Source organism: Bos javanicus, chromosome 11, assembly GCF_032452875.1.
Source record: "Bos javanicus breed banteng chromosome 11, ARS-OSU_banteng_1.0, whole genome shotgun sequence".
Taxonomy (NCBI): Eukaryota; Metazoa; Chordata; class Mammalia; order Artiodactyla; family Bovidae; genus Bos; species Bos javanicus.
The window spans coordinates 38,230,273-38,248,190 of record NC_083878.1 but is presented as its reverse complement, the minus strand read 5'-3'; the positions used below and the strand labels follow the sequence as shown (position 1 = coordinate 38,248,190).

The window sequence follows — 17,918 nt, the reverse complement described above, 5'->3', positions numbered from 1 at the left end:
AATCCATGAAGTTCTCTGAAATGCTGACATCATCTCATCTATCACCCTGCCATCAACCAGTTAAAATCATGCCAGATAAAAATCAGTCATTCAAAATCATGTCCAGTATGGGAGAATGCTTACAATATATTTCAATTACTTATTCATTCATTCAAATTTATTTGTTGAGAACATACTATTTGTCTGGCATTGTGCTGGCATTTGGGATGTAGTCATGAGTAAACCAGACATGGTTCCTACTCTCCTGGAGCTTACAGTTAAGTCATGGAGATAGATACTACTCACAACATCACACAAGTAAATCTATCAGTACAAATCAGGAATAACACTGTCCAGAATGACTATAATACACTTTGAAAGTCTCTAACAGAGAGACCTAATCTCATCTGAAACACCAGGAAATGGCTAGTATAGGGGGAAGGGGTGGGGAAATAAGGAGCATTCCAGGTCATGGAAGGACATGCCAGGCCAAGAGAATCACATTTATAGAAGCCCTAGGGCAGGAAGGAAAATGAACATACTTTATGATAGTAATTTTGTGTAAGCAAAGGTGGGGGAGTCTAGCAGGAAATACACCAAAATATTAATGATGTTTTCTTTTAGACAATAATTGGTGATGTTATTTTCTCATTTATGCTTTACTGAATGTTCCAAATTTTCTACGATGAAAAATAAAAGCTTTTTGATCTGCAGGGAAATTCAGCCTAAAGAAGTGGTAAAGAGCTGACTAGAAAATTGGGCCCACAGAAGGAAAAACATAAATACAGTATACTAACGCATATATATGGAATTTAGAAAGATGGTAACAATAACCCGGTGTACGAGACAGCAAAAGAGACACTGATGTATAGAACAGTCTTATGGACTCTGTGGGAGAGGGAGAGGGTGGGAAGATTTGGGAGAATGGCAATGAAACATGTAAAATATCATGTAGGAAACGAGTTGCCAGTCCAGGTTCGATGCACGATGCTGGATGCTTGGGGCTGGTGCACTGGGACGGCCCAGAGGGATGGTATGGGGAGGGAGGAGGGAGGAGGGTTTGGGATGGGGAACACATGTATACCTGTGGCGGATTCATTTTGATATTTGGCAAAACTAATACAATTATGTAAAGTTTAAAAATAAAATAAAATTAGAAAAAAAAAAAAAGAAAATTGGGCCCAAAAGGAGGAGGGGGAACAGAACTCTCCCAGTCACTCCAGGCCAGAAATCCAAAAGCTGGACTGGAAAGCTGGAAGTTAGCTGTATAAAAACATAATTATCGTGCATCGAACCTGGACTGGCAACTCGTGTACGGGGAGGGAGGAGGGAGGAGGGTTCAGGATGGGGAACACGTGTATACCTGTGGCGGATGCATGTTGATATATGGCAAAACCAATACAATATTGTAAAGTTAAAAAATAAAATAAAATAAAATAAAAAAAATAAATTTATCTCAAAAAAAAAAAGAAATTAAAAAAAAAACATAATTAGCTTTGGTGAGATAAAAGATGCTTGAGTACTTAAAATGTATAAAGTTGTGAATGAAAAAGAACGAATATATATTGAGCCCTATTATATGCCAAGCACTATTCTACACTATAGAATTTACACTACACTATAGAATTTACACCTACACTATAGAATAATACAGATAATGTGCTTTATTTCCACAGTTTACCCTCTGACTGTGTTCCTTTCTCTACACTAGCTCTACCAGATGGGTATTATAATCCCCATTTTTTAAAAAGAAAGTGAGATTTAAAGAGAGGTCAAGTAAGTTACTCAAAATCAGACGTCTATTAGATGGAAGAGCTGGGATTAAACGAATGGGTTTGTCTGATTCCAAAGAAGATCCTAGGACTCCCGTTGATATTGACCAGGGTTCTTGGCCTTCCCCAATCAATAGAAATTGATAAGAAGCCAGTCAAGAAATTCAGGCAAGCCTTTTTTGGGGCTCCTGATGCAGCATGAGGGAATGAAAACAAGTAACAGTTTCCCTTGCTGACTCCCTTTGTGGGGTAGGGGCAAGCTGGTTCCTATATGGAGTGAGAGTAAGCGGTATGTCCACGGGTCAGGCCGGAGGGGTGGCTTAGGTGGTTTGCCCACCTCTTGGTGGTGCTGAGTGCAGAGGGCATGCACAGTAACCTGCTTTTTCTTCCAACACCCAGCTTTTTGCTCCCAGATCTTCAGAAGTGATAGTTGAGTTTTTCTGGTCTTTTTGTATCTTGTTGTCTAGAACTTGCCCCAACTGTGCATGCACACAGTTGTTTTTAGTCTCTCTCTCTCTCTCTTTTTTTTTTCTTTACCTCTGTCCTGTCTAGCCTTCTTCTTTTTTTTTTTATTTATATATATATTTTTTAATTTTATTTTATTTAACTTTACAATATTGTATTGGTTTTGCCAAATATCGAAATGAATATGCCACAGGTATACATGTGTTCCCCATTCCAAACCCTCCTCTCTTCTCCCTCCCCATACCATCCCTCTGGGTCGTCCCAGTGCACCAGCCCCAAGCATCCAGTATCGTGCACCAAACCTGGATGGCGACTCGTTTCATATATAATATTATACATGTTTCAATGCCATTCTCCCAAATCATCCCACCCTGTCCCTCTCCCACAGAGTCCAAAAGTCTGTTCTATACATCAGTGTCTCTTTTGCTGTCTCGTATACAGGGTTATTGTTACCATCTTTCTAAATTCCATATATATGCGTTAGTATACTGTATTGGTGTTTTTCTTTCTGGCTTATTTCACTCTGTATAATAGGCTCCAGTTTCATCCACCTCATTAGAATGGATTCAAATGTATTCTTTGTAATGGCTGAGTAATACTCCATTGTTTATATGTACCACAGCTTTCTTATCCATTCATCTGCTGATGGGCATCTAGGTTGCTTCCATGTCCTGGCTATTATAAACAGTGCTGCGATGAACATTGGGGTACACGTGTCTCTTTCAATTCTGGTTTCCTCAGTGTGTATGCCCCGCAGTGGGATTGCTGGATCACCGCTGGGCATATACACTGAGGAAACCAGAATTGTTTTTAGTATCTTAAAATTTCTCTGTATTTTGTTGCTCAGGGAGCCATTTGTCTCGGTGCAAGCACTACAGCAAAGGCTCCTAGGTTCCAGCCTATGTCACGGTCACCAATGTAGATGTGATAAATATTGCTTATATTAAGATTTTCCTGTAAAAATTGGGGATGTGGGGACTATGTTGCTTTTTGGCAGACCAAAGATGATAGGATTGTATTGTCAGGATGGTAGGTGACTTCTGCAAAATGCAGTATTTTTAAACTCTTAAATAGTACTAGGGACTGTTCTAAGTGAATTAGAAATCTTATCTAATTTAATCCTCATAACAATCCTATAAGTACTATTATTATCTTCAGTTTGCAGATAAGGAAACTGAGTTACAGAGAGGAAAAATAACTTGCCCAGTATCATACAGAGCTGTTATTTGAAGCCGGCAAAATGGATCCAGAATCTGTAGACCTAACCACCAAGCTTTACATTATTTCTAGACTTTCAACTGATTCTCTTGGCCCCCTTTATACATGAGAGATCTACTTCCAAACTTTCCTTCCATGGTATCCCTGCTTAGATCAGTGAAAACAAGTTCCTTTAGAAGTCTGAAGCTGTTAGAAAACCACCTGATACTGACTACCATTTGCCTAAGAGTCTGAGACCTAGCCTAGAAGGAAGTCTGCTTCTGATTCTCAGAGTAGGGCTACACAATAATACTGAAGCTCTGATTGCCCAAATGCAGCACACCTTGTGAAAACAGTGTCTAGCCTGCTGCTGCTGCTAAGTCGCTTCAGTCGTGTCCAACTCTGTGCGACCCCATAGACAGCAGCCCACCAGGCTCCCCCATCCCTGGGATTCTCCAAGCAAGAACACTGGAGTGGGTTGCCATTCCTTCTCCAATGCATGAAAGTGAAAAATGAAAGTGAAGTCGTGTCTGACTCTTCACAACCCCATGGACTACAGCCTACCAGGCTCCTTCGTCCATGGGATTTTCCAGGCAAGAGTACTGGAGTGTCTAGCCTAGTGGTTCTCAAATGGTAGTAAATACATCAGAATCACCTAGACAACTTGTTAAAACATATACTCCTGGGCCCTACCCCAGAAGTTCTGATTCAGTAGATCCGGCAGGAGGAGGGTGAAGGGTGTAGAACCATTGGCATAGCCTAATAGAAAGCATGATCATCCTGGGAAGCAGGATTCACAGGAATGTCATCAGGGTTCTGGCACCAGAACCCTTGAAACTGAGAGTTCCTTTCAACCTGCTCTAACTCTACCCTCACAATCTGGTTCCACAGAAGGTGGCTAAGATGGAGAAGGAAATCTGCTCTCAAACCAGCAAGGAACAAGCGCTGGAAGTGTTTGTTGAAAAACAAAAGCAATGGATTTTAGGTAGTGGGAATTTGAATTTTTTTTTCTTTTTATTCTTTTCAGGGGTGCTGGTGATAGTAATAGGTTCTGATTAATGTGTCATTTGGGTAATTATTTTAATCTGAAGGGAAAAACAAGATATAGTCCAGTTGCAAAACACTGGAGTTACATTTATCCCAAAATCTCAAACTAAGTTCACCTACAAGTACAAAACAATAAAAATTCCATTTTACATTTTGAGTTACAAAGGTCTGGAAACTGAGAGATAACTTAAGTAACACCCGCGCGCCCTCTGGTGGGAAGTGAATTCTCCACTGCCCAAGTGAAAGTGTTCTTGTGCTAAGCAACCATTAGAGAAACTTTGATTTCTTTTCCAACCCTTTGAAATTGGAGAATGTTTTCTGAGAACAAATATAAAGGAAAAGATTACTGGGGAAGAGAGATTTTGGAGAGCACTGTTATGAAAATAGCTATGGATCTAAATCAAACCTGTTCCTCTTCAAATTTTTACCCACTAGTCTGTTTCACTGATGATTCTTGCCTGAATCAATTACTATGATGATGACAGAAAAATATTTTTATTTATATTATAGATTCCAAAGCACTTGAACAATAGTTAATTTACAAACCTAGGATTCTAGTAAACCCTTGAAATATCTCGTTATAAAAATTCTGCTGGTCTCACTTGAAAATGCCCACGTCTTTTGTTTAAGTCACCAGGCTTGCTTCCACTTACTTGACATTTTTTAAAGCCCTCTTTTGTGTTTTGTAAAGTGTACTGACTGGCTGTATATACCTCTTTGAATCCACAGCACACACCTACAGGTTCAGAATCAGGCCTAAGGGATTCAGCTCAGAACATCTTTAAATTAGTAATTAAGTCTAAGAGGTAATCTCTAGCACTTGCTCAGTTGCTAGTAACCACCAGTTGGAATATTATTACATGATATTGATATCTTCCTACCAACCTTCAATCCATCTAGAAGAGCTGATGAAAATTTTAAATGAACTATATTTTTAACATAGTAACTGACATATTTAGCAGTATTTCCTTCCTTTTAGGATTTTAATAATAACACATAACTGCTATAGCTATTCACTGCAACCTATGTGATGAGCACTCTTGCTGTTTCCATGTTACAGATCAGGAAACTCAGATTTACAATGTTTGGAGCACTCACCCAAGTACAGCTCATTAAGAGCAGAACAGAGATTTAAACCCAAGAAGCTTTAACTACTCTTAACAGTATGGCACACTATCTCCCTTTTTATTGTTTTCTTTTTATCTCTTTGCTTTTAAGAAAGAAAAAGACAAGCGAGGACATAGGTAGTCTTCTATTTGAAGGTGCCCTGGTACTTCTAGCACATATTACGTCTATAAACCTGTTTCTCTATTAGATTCCTTTCTTTCTATAGAAGTGCAAAAGCATTGATGCTTTTGAACTGTTGTGTTGGAGAAGACTCTTGAGAGTCCCTTGGACTGCAAGGAGATCCAACTGGTCCATCCTAAAGGAGATCAGTCCTGGATGTTCATTGGAAGGAGTGATGTTGAAACTGAAACTCCAATACTTTGGCCACCTGATGCAAAGAGCTGACTCATTGGAAAAGACCCTGATGCTAGGAAAGATTGAGGGCAGGAGGAGAAGGGGATGACAAAGGATGAGATGGTTGGATGGCATCATCAACTCGATGGACATGGGTTTGGGTGGACTCCAGGAGTTGGTGATGGACAGGGAGGCCTGGCATGCTGTGTTGGGACTACCATACAATTGCACTAGCAAGGTTATGTTCAAAATCCTTCAAGCTAGGCTTCAGCAGTACATGAACTGAGAACTTCCAGATGTACAAGCTGGATTTAGAAAAGGCAAAGGAACCAGAGATCAAATCATCAATATTTGTTGGATCATGGAGAAAACAAAGGAATTCGAGAAAAACATCTACTTCTGCTTCATTGATTATGCTAAAACCTTTAAGTGGATCACAACAAACCATGGAAAATTCGTAAAGAGATGGGAATACCAGACAATCTTACCTGTTCCTGAGAAACCTGTATGCAGGTCAAGAAGCAACAGTTAGAACTGGACATGAAACAACAGACTGGTTCCAAATTTGGAAATGAGAACAACAAAGCTGTATATTGTCACCCTGTTTATTTAACTTCTATGCAGAGTACATCATGAGAAATGCTGGACTGGATGAATCACATGCTGGACTCAAGACTGCCAGGAGAAATATCAACAACCTCAGATATGCAGATGATACCACTCTAGTGGCAGAAAGTGAAGAAAAACTAAAGAGCCTCTGATAAGGGTAAAGGAGGGGAGTGGAAAAGCTGGCTTAAAACTCAACATTCAAAAAGGTAAGATCATGGCACCTAGTTTCAACATTCAAAAAACTTCATGACAAACAGAAGAGGAAGAAGTAGAAGCAGTGACAGATTTGAATTTACTGGGCTTCAAAATCACTACAAGCAGTGACTGCAGCCATAAAATTAAAAGATGCTTGCTCCTTGGAAAGAAAGCTATGACCAACCTAGGCAGTATATAAAAAAGCAGAGATCACTTTGCCGACAAAGCTGCATATAGTCAAAGCTATGGTTTTTCCAACAGTCATGTACAGATATGAGAGTTGGACCATGACGAAGGGAAGAATTAGTGCTTTCAATTTGTGGTTCTGGAGAAGACTCTTGAGAGTCTCTTGGACTGCAAAGAAATCAAATCAGTCAACCCTAAAGGAAATCAACTCTGAAAATTCATTGGAAGGACTGATGCTTAAGCTGAACTCCAATACTTTGGCCATCTTATGTGAAGAACTAATGCACTAGAAAAGACTCTGATGTTGGGAATGACTGAAGGCAAAAGGAGAAGGGAGTGACAGAGGATGAGATGGTTAGATAGCATCACCAACTCAATGGACATGAATCTGAGCAAACTCAGGGAAAGTAAAGAACAGGGAAGCCTGGCGTGCAGCCATCCATGGAGTCACGAGGAATCGGACATGACTTGGCAACTGAATAATAATTAGCTGTGCCAGCAGTAGCCCCTGGCATCACCAGCCCCACTTCTGTACCTGATGAATTCAGATCTGTCATTCTGGTTCAGTTTGAAATTCATCTTTCCCAGAAAGTTTCTTTGGAATTCTTCAGTAGTCTGTGCACATGGCTTCTAGTATAGCATGTTGCCATATTTTTTTTTAATCATCTGGTTATGTGTTTGCCTCTCCCATGAACAGACCTGAAGGTGAAGACCATGATTTACTCATCTTTGTAGCTCCAACCCAGTGTTTCATACATTCAATAAATACTGGTTAAGCTGAAATGTTATATTCATGCCATTTTGCTGTCAGGATTGTGGCTTCCTAGAGAGGAGGAATTCTGGCTTCTAGTACATATCTTTCCATTCTCTATACTCATCATACACAAAGCTGACCATCAGAATCTGAGGAGTTTTAAGTACAGTTTCCGAGAAATGAGTATATTACAAAGGTGACATTCATAGTACCAGGGGGTGAGGGGAAGGATAGCAATTATTTCTCCAATAGTGCTAATTTTTATCATATCCATAAGATATTCTGTGATCAATAGTTTAATCATTTAATTGTGATAGGGAGATAACACTGAGTAAGTATAGAAAATATGTATAGAGCATAGGACAACAGAGGAAGGCTAACCTCTCTGTTGGCATGTCCAATATTTATTTACCTGGGCATAACATTTGCTATTATATTTACTTTTGGTGTTTGTGAGTAATGCTACAAGAAAAATTGCCAGGTCAAGGCTTAAGATTAAAGTGGTATGAGACTCTGGAGTGAGTGGAATGTAAGGAAAATGAAGTAGATTGCTTTGTTTTGTCTATTTTAATATAATTTATTATTTTTAGTGTTTAATAACTCAATACATTTATATTCAAAATTCCTTTATTATTGAACTCCCTGCAGCAAAAAATAACTTGGTTATTGCCAATCTAAAACTCTCTAACCCCTAATTTCCTTTTTCTACTGAAACAATTGTTTTGATAACATACTTACATAGTGAGAAGTATCTCAGGAATGACACTATTCAGTTATAGCAGAAGGATTATATTAAAAATGGCATTGGGACAACTGGCTGATCAAATGGAGCTTACAGACTAAAGAAGAAAAAAAATCATTAAACACCAACATGACAAAACTAGAACTCATATTTTCTCCCAAATCTGGCCTTCTTCCCACTTCTCTAAGAGAGGCATGCTTTCTCATACCTCTCTAAGACAAGTAGAGAGGCACACCTGACATATTTGACTCTTTTCATGCCCTCTCCCCAACATCCAATGTATCACCTAGTTTTATAGATGCTACCTCCTAAGTATCTTGTGAATCTGTCCACTTTTCTCCAGTGAACTTCCAGCATCCCAATTTAGACCTCTATCATCTCATATCTGGACTTCTGAAATAGCTTTGTCATGGGTATCCCTCCAAGTTTTCTTATGCTTTTCCAATTTATTCTTACAAACCACAACCAGTTTTCTAAAAAAACAAATCTGATAAGTTTATTCTCCTGTTTATAACTTTTCAATGGCTCCCCACTTGCAGTAGAATAAAGGGCACACCCCTGAAGATAGCTAAAAAAAAGCTGTATTTTCTGGCCCCTTCTCTAGCCTCATCTCTTGCCATTTTCTCCCTTCAACATCCTTAACCAGACACAATGAATTTATTTCATTCCTCTCTCACTTCTGGCTTCCATATGTATGTTGCATTTGCATTAACCACTTTTTCTATCTCTTGGCCACTTTTCTACCTATCTAGAAGCTTATTTGATACCTCCTCCTCCATAACCAGTTTATGTTGGATTCTAATCTCTCTGTATTATGCCCATCATCAGTGCTACCTTACTAAATTGTGCTTGTCTATTTGTCTATTTTTCCCACAGACTATAAACTCACTGAAGGTAGAGATTTTGCCTATAATGTTCACTCCCAAATCTCTGGGCTTAACACAAAACTCAGTACATGGTAGTACAATTCAGTAGTTAATTGGTCAAATGGATGGATGGAAGAATAAATGAACTAATGAATAGATTATATGATAAGTGTTATGTATTTATCATAAAATTATCATAGGTATTAAGATGACCTTCAGGTTCCATGATTCACTAGAAGGACTCACAAGACACAGTGTATGTTATACTCACAGAATATACTCACCAAATGCGTGTTATGATTTGTTACAGAAAAATAGAGATTAAAATCAGCAAGGAAATAGAGTGCATAAAACAGAGTCCAGGAGAAACTAACTATAAGCTTCCACGTGTCCTCTCTCAGAGGAGTCTCACTGACAGCACTTAATTCTCCCAACAAAGATGTATGAGAACACATGCAAACTGTTGCCAACCAGGGAAACCCACCTGAGCTTTGATTCCAGAATTTTTACTGGGGCAGTCAGTCACAAAGGCATAAAGTACCTGCATGACTGAGTTTAGTATTGGAGAAGGAAATGGCAGCCCACTCCAGTGTTCTTGCCTGGAGAATCCCAGGGATCGGGGAGCCTGGTGGCTGCCCTCTGTGGGGTCGCACAGAGTCGGACACGACTGAAGTGACTTAGCAGTAGCAATCCTGCTCCCAACCTAAATATAAAACTGATACAGGATAACCCAAAGCCCAAGGAATGAAAAAAAGGCATTCACCACAAATCACACTGTTAGTATGAACTATTGTTTTCCCCAGATAGGCAAAAATAAAGTATGTCTATGAAAACTTTCATAAGCCAAATGGTGTAAAGTGAAGCAGCAATCACCTTAGGAAACACCTTGCTAACAGATCTACAAAATAAATCAAAATAAAGCCAGTTCAAAACTGGCAGCTGGATGCTGAGATGCTGAATGTAGTTCTCTGGTGAAGGAGCTTAGTGGTGCCACTCCTGCTGCTGGGAGTGTCCCTACCTCTATAACTGCTCACTACAGAACAAATGCTGAATGCTATTTTCTCTTTTTTCATAAAAGTGAAAATCCTCTTCAGATTTCTTTTGGTTAGCAAACACAAGAACTAACACAGGTCTTTTGTGAAAGTGAAGTGGTGTAAAGAAAACTCCGGAAAGTCCTAGGATAACTATCTGGCACAGTACTAAGTCTCAGTTATATAAAGATACTCTTATCAATAAGGATTATTTCAAGGGCTCAGAGGTTATATGCCAGGAGGTCATTCGTCAAGGGCCCGTCCTCAAGACCTTTAGAATGTACAGGGTTTGGGCAACCCAGGCCTGCTGAGTTAATCCCTCTCAATTTACAGAAACTCAGTAGACTGAAGTGGGTTAAGGAGGACTTCTTAATACATACAACATTTGAGCTGCATATTGAAAGAGAAGAATCAGCTATAAATACAGATGAGAAAGCAAACATAGAAGTAAGAACAAAATCATCAAGGCATAAGTGAGCACGGCTCTTTAAGGGAAGGAAAGTAGCTCTCGTGGATGAAGTCACCTCTACTCACAGACCCTCAAGCTTCCATGATGTTTCTATTGCCACTCTTTTCCCACCTGTGTTTATCTACTCACTAGAGATCTTTTCACAAACTGGAAAAATGATTACTACATCATATTGTATTCTTTCTAATCTGTTTTATGGTATGCAGAAATTTTTGCCCAAAGTCTCACAGATAATTTATTTCAAAGTATTCTCTGCATCCATTTTCAAACTCATAAACTAAGTATCTATCATCTTCTCTTTTGTATAACCTTTCCCAGAGACAGTGAGAATATTATACCCAAGTTACCTCCTGAGTGAGGGAAAATGGCAAGACAGCAGAAAATACTAGAAAAGATGAATAAGAATCTGAAAATATAATTTTCCTATACTTGTATGTCTCCTTGCAAATGTCTCAAGAGGGACAATCTTCTGAATCATTTGAATTCCCTATAGCTCGTGAATTTATACTAAGCCAAGTCTGCACGGCTATGCTCCCCTATTCTCTAAAATTAGATAAAATAAATTACTGTTGAAACTGAACCCTAATACTTTAAGCACCTTTTCCAAATTTAAGTAAAATAATAAATGTGAAAACAGTATAGTCCCTATATCCAACATACTCAATAAATTATTGTTGAAACTGAACTCTAATAGCGGGTATGTGTGTGTGCATGCTCAGTCACTCAGTCACGTTTGACTCTTTCCTCCCTCACAGACTCCTCTGTCAATGGGGTTTTCCCAGCAAGAATACTGGAGTGGTTGCCATTTCTACTCTATGGGATCTTCTTAACCCAGGGATCATGCCCAGGTTTCCTGTATCTCCTGCATTGGCAGGCAGATTCTTTAACAATGAGCCCCCTGGGAATCCCTAATACTTTAAGTACCTTTTCCAAATTTACCTCTTCATCAAAAGGAAAAGTAATTGAAATGTATACTGAAATCACGGAAAAGGCAATGGCAACCCACTCCAGTACTCTCACCTGGAAAATCCCATGGACGGAGGAGCCTGGTAGGCTGCAGTCCATGGGGTCACTGAGAGTCGGACACGACTGAGCGGCTTCGCTTTCACTTTTCACTTTCCACTTTCATGCATTGCAGAAGGAAATGGCAACCCACTCCAGTGTTCTTGCCTGGAGAATCCCAGGGACGGGGGAGCCTGGTGGGCTGCCGTCTATGGGGGTCACACAGAGTCGGACACAACTGAAGTGACTTAGCAGCAGCAGCAGCAGCAGCAGCAGCAGCATATTGAAATCAAGGCTTGAATGAAGTATACTTTCTTAACAGTCAAAGCAATCAAACTTTATGAAAGACAAAAATTAAAGTTTTCAATAAGAAAATATGGGGGGGTGGGGAATGAAACTTTGATGGGAAGAGGGAAACATACCAGCCATGGAAAATTAAACTAAGCTATGTATCTAATGCCAAAACCAAATTAAAGGAGGCTTAATGAGAACTAGGCAGCAGCCTGAAAGAAATCTCATTTGCCCTCTTCACCCTGGAATTGCCTTGTTGGGAGTCCATGAGAGTCTGTATTTAAGAAACAAAAAATGTGCAGGCATTTGCTATAGAAATTGCTCTGGTTTCTCATGCAATGGTGTGGGCTTCATAAATGTTTAGTAGAAATAAGAATGATGAATATTAGATATAGGAAAAAAGACATACCAATTGTTTAAAGGAAGAGAAAATAAAGATGCACAAATGGAATTCTTATATGCCTATTGATTTTTGAAAGCTATATGAAAGACTGAAAAGGACAACAAAATACGAAAGCTAATATTGCTACTCAACTTCAAAGCTTCTTCTCTCATAAGACTGATGCATGTGTACAACCACAAGAGAAGCTTTATTTTAAATGTAAGCATTTCAAGGAATAGTGTGTGACCTTAGACATCATCTTTTTAAAAAAGAACAAGCTGTGAGAGGCTAAAGGCTTGTGATTTTAATGAGGGTTAATGATAATATAAAGCTACTTTGCACACTACAGTCCACTTAGTAGCAACAGCTCATACCTCTTTGCAGAGCCACCTATTTCATATCCAAGACACAGTAAGTGTATTTTAATACAAAACCTTAAGTTTCTCTAAGACATTCCAAATTTATATCAACATTATCATCTTACCCAATCAGCCAAAACTCCAGTGTGCTTCTCTCCTGATCAGATTTCTGTGTGAATTGTCAAAGGGAAAAGGAGAAAATTGTGCAAAAGATGGCTCTGTGTTGTTCCTGACCAAACATTAATGTCAGCCTATTCCAAAATCAGCTCAAAGATATAATTATTCTGTTAAGACACAGAACAAATTTAAGAAGAGAAAATTTTAATATGGTCTGAATTTTCCACTAGCATTACCAAAAAATAGCTCCAAAAATCTCCAAATTTTAATCTATGTTAATTAAAAATGACAAACACAGTTACTATAAGCCATCATGGCCTGAACTAATTTGACTGAGCATGCAATGCAGTGTTGGCAAGGTCAGGCTTTTGTGCTCAATTATTGTTCCTTCATGCAGACTTCAAAGAAACTGTTTTGTGAGAAGGAACAATGATTCCACTATCCAAAGAATAACTAACATAAAATTTAAATAACAATCCAGTGGAGGTTGCAATTAGTTAGAATTCAAAAGACACACAAACATATGCAAAAACCTATTTGTAAATTGCCTTTACTCATTAAAATTCTATAAAACTTTTTCCTAGACAGTAACAATGAGTGAATGCATCAGGAATGTAATCAGTATAGGAAAATCCATCCATTAGGAAAAGTGACAATGACTAGTGGTAGTATAAGTAACAAATAACCATAATGGTGATTGACGGTATCAGGACACAGAGGAACACCCCTGAGACTGAGGATCTGGATATAGAACCTAAGCTGTTTTAAGGTATGGAAAAATTTGGGTGATACCTTCATTGGGGCAGACCTCTTTCTGATTCTTCTTTTATTGGGATGGAGGAAAATTTCAGTACACCAAGACAAAGAGAAGTGAAAGGGATTTTTACTATCCCTTATTCTCCTCCATCTATGGGGTCGCACAGAGACGGACACGACTGAAGCGACTTACCAGCAGCAGCAGCAGCATTCTCCTCCCATGTGGCGCTAGTGGTAAAGAACCTGCCTGCCAATGACTTGAGTTTGATCCCTGGGTTTGGAAGATTCCCTTTCGGAGGGCATGACAACCCACTTGATTATTCTTGCCTGGAGAATCTCATGGACAGAGAAGCTTGGCAGGATACAGTCCATAGGATCGAACGATTGAGTTGGGCACGACTGAAGAGATTTAACACGCATTCTCCTCCCCAAAATAGCAAGTATTATCTCTGTGTTACCTTACTAGCCTCTACCCTCTGCCATAAGGTAGGGAATTCCCATAAGGTGGGAATTGATGCTTTTGAACTGTGGTGTTTGAAAAGACTCTTGAGAGTCCCTTGGACTGTAAGGAGATCCAACCAGTCCATTCTGAAGGAGATCAGCCCTGGGATTTCTTTGGAAGGAATGATGCTAAAGCTGAAAGTCCAGTACTTTGGCCACCTCATGCGAAGAGTTGACTCACTGGAAAAGACTCTGATGCTGGGAGGGATTGGGGGCAGAAGGAGAAGGGGACGACAGAGGATGAGATGGCTGGATGGCATCACTGACTCGATGGACGTGAGTCTGAGTGAACGCCGGGAGTTGGTGATGGATAGGGAGGCCTGGCGTGCTGCGATTCATGGGGTCGCAAAGAGTCGGACACGACTGAGCGACTGAACTGAACTGAACTGAACTGATTCAAAGCCCTAAAACTGCTCAGTTCACTTGGTTCCTGGGGAAGATACCAAAGAGATATCTGCTACCTCATGTATCAGAAAGGCTGGGTGACTATTCCAAAGGAGGAAAATTTCCTAATCCCCATTATTGCTTTCCTCACAGCAGAAAATGTGGGACAGTGGTGATATCCAGTCACAGCTTTCTTAATAATCCATGACAAGGAGGAACAGATGCTTTTTAAAGTTTTCCTCTACCCTCTTAAGTTAAGTGAGGTCTATAAACTGACAAAAGATATATTCATAAAAGAAAATGTATATAAATTTTACTCATGCTAATATTTACACAAACACAGAGGCTTCAAAGGGAACAAGTGAAAACCCAAAGCATTTAGACCCAGGGGCTGTACCATTTTAACAAAGTGTGATAAATTGCAGAAAAGCAACTAGACAAAGGAAAGAGGGGTTTAAGCTTCTATAGTGATCAATTGAGGGAAACCAGTGGAAAATGAGAGCTATTTTAGTAAGGTTTCATTTATTCAGATTCATCTCAGTTCCAGCCTTCCGTTTCCAGTGATAAAATCCATTCTCCTCATCCTGTTACACCACAAGGGGTAGAGGGGAATTTATGCCACCTTTGCAAAGGGAAATTTATGCCCTATTTCTGGGCAGATAAGGGGAGAGCAGAGAATCTTTATTATATTTGTTGGTTCTTAATTTCCTTCAGCTCAAAATAAACCTTATTCTCCAAATATCTGACTTTGCTAGAAAAAAAATTCACCCAAATGAATAGATTGGTTTCCCTTGAAATACATGATCACAAATCTCTAAGGGCACACAGCCATGCAACCCCAGTGTCTAGCAATCCCATCATACTTCCTGAGAAGATTCAGTTTTCTATCCCCCAAAATAACTTCCTTCCTAAACTTCATATGTCTTCTCTCCCCCACAACCCTCTACCCTCAACTCTCAGCTACTGGTTTTATCTCAAACTTCATTAAAGATACTGAAGTAAAACAAATTTCCTTAATTCTCCTTTAGGCAAGCCTTCAAACTCACCTGCATTTGCTCCTCTCTCTGCTGCTACTACTGCTGCTAAGTCGCTTCAGTCGTGTCCGACACTGTGCGACCCCAGAGATGGAAGCCCACCAGGCTCCCCCATCCCTGGGGTTCTCCAGGCAAGAACACTGGAGTGGGCTGCCATTTCCTTCTCCAATGCATGAAAGTGAAAAGTGAAAGGGAAGTCACTCAGTCGTGTCCGACTCTTAGCAACCCCATGGACTGCAGCCTACCAGGCTCCACCGTCCACAGGATTTTCCAGGCAAGAGTACTGGAGTGGGGTGCCATTGCCTTCTCCGGCTCCTCTCTCTACCTTCTCCCTTATTTCATTGAAGGAAAATTTCTTCCCAGTATGTGTAAAACAGGGTATTAAATGAGGACTTTTCCTACTATACCACACTTTGGGTTAAGGCTCCAAAAATAAAAATAATTAGTGATAATTACCCCAACATTCTACAAGATACAAGACAGCAGAACCAGTCCATAACTGTCAACTCCCAACATCCATTCCAGCCAAAACAGAGGACACTAACAATTTGGAACTTGAATAAAGAAGAGCCATGTAGGTAAAGGAGAAGGAAATGGCAACCCACTCCAGTATTCTTGCCTAGAGAATCCTGTAGACAAAGGAGCCTGGTGGGCTGCTGTCTATGGGGTCACACAAAGTCGGGCAAGACTAAGTGACTTAGCATGCATGCATGCATGCATGTAGGTAAAGATTTGCTACATGAGGTAACGAGGAATGATATGGCATTTTCCTGCCCTTTCCATGGAGGAAGACAGAGTCTTCCCTGCCCTTCCCACCTCAATCAAACTAAGCAATGGGAGCTCAAGAGAACCACTGAACGAGAATAAGAAAAATATTTTCTTCCACAACTAAACATTTATTAAGCTCTAGAATAGCTGTGTGATGCCATGAAATAGGAGCAAATACAGTAAGAGAGTTCTCAGGAAGGCTTAATATATGTCACCTACAGCTGGAGGACTGGAATAAAGAATTTGAATCCATCATTTTTTAGTTTGATTGATGATCACTTGTAACCCTCAATATCCCTTTTCTCCTTGTGCCTTACATCTGGGCACACTGATAAGAAAGTTCGAGCACTCGTTCTTTTCACACCTGTGGGAAATTCAAAGCACACAAGCCTCTGGCCACCCACACGTAAGGACACTCACCCCAGCACCACCTCATAACCACAATGAAAACTCTAAGCCAGTCTCCTTTCCCTGCTCTCTCAAGCCATTTTCAAAGTCAAGTTAGCTTGTAGAACTTCCCTGGTGGTCCCGTAGTTAAGAATCTGCCTGCCAATGCAGAGGACATGAGTTCGATCCCTGGTCTAGAAAGGTCCCACGTGCCTCGGGGCAACTAAACCTGTGCACCACAACGAATGAGCCTGCACGCCCTAGAGCCTGTACTCTGTAGCAAGAGAAGCCACCATAATGAGAAGCCCATGTACCATAACTAGAGAGTAGCCCCTGCTCGCTACAACTAGAGAAAGCTGGCATGCAGCAATGAAGACCCAACACAGCCAAAAACAAAATACATAAATGAATAACATTTTTTTAAAATATCAGCTTGTGAAGTCTGTCTTGCTCCTCTCAAAGCCTCATTAGGTAACTAATACACTTTTTCATACTAACTTGGTACGTAGGTGGAGGTGAGGTGCGGGTGTGACATCATTCTTGACATCCAACCAAATTCTGAGAGTCCATCTTAATACTCCAAAGTGGTCATACAGGGACATTTGAGAATATAGACTCTAGGGACCTCCCTGGTGGGTCCAGTGGTTAAGAATCTGCCTTGGGATGCAGGGGACACAGGTTCGACCTCTGGTCAGGAAACTAAGATCCTATATGCCACAGAGCAACTAAGCCCGAGTGCTGCAACTGCTTATCCATGCACTACAACTAGAGAGTCCATAGGCTGCAATGAAAGATCCCACGTGACTTGATGAAGATCCTGCATGATGCAACTAAGGCCCAACGGAGCCAAGGAAGAAAGAACACAGACTCCAGTGCCTGTTTTCCAAGTGAGAGAATTTGGAGGCCAGAGACTGACTGGAGCCACCTGCAAAGGAGGGTAAGAAAAGAGGTCAGTGGCTGAAATAAGTGACAGTGCTACCAGTTTAGGGGGCAAGGATGTGAGACTTTATGGGCCAAGAGAACCCAAGAAAGCTATTTTAATAGTACTTTACCCAAGAGGGCTAAAAGCCAAGACAAGAGGGTCTCAGCAGTAAGAAGCTGTGCAACAGAACACCAGGAGCAGAAGCTGCGAAGGTCACAAAATGTCACCCAGAGAGTATCCAC

At 40.3% G+C, this 17,918-nt stretch overlaps 1 protein-coding gene across 5 annotated transcripts in view; it reads right to left on the bottom strand.

Moving 5' to 3' along the window:
- LOC133257032 (uncharacterized) overlaps positions 1–17,918 on the bottom strand; it is a 471,344-nt gene that overhangs the window by 396,150 nt on the left and 57,276 nt on the right. The window contains exon 3 of one of the 5 annotated variants that reach the window (XM_061432423.1): positions 13,459–17,679. The exons of the other annotated variants lie outside the window; for them this stretch is intronic. Within the exon in view, the coding sequence (XP_061288407.1) occupies positions 17,585–17,679 (95 nt within the window). The 3' untranslated portion in view covers positions 13,459–17,584. Of the gene's footprint in view, positions 1–13,458; positions 17,680–17,918 lie in introns of those variants that run through there. 5 annotated transcript variants of the gene reach the window in all.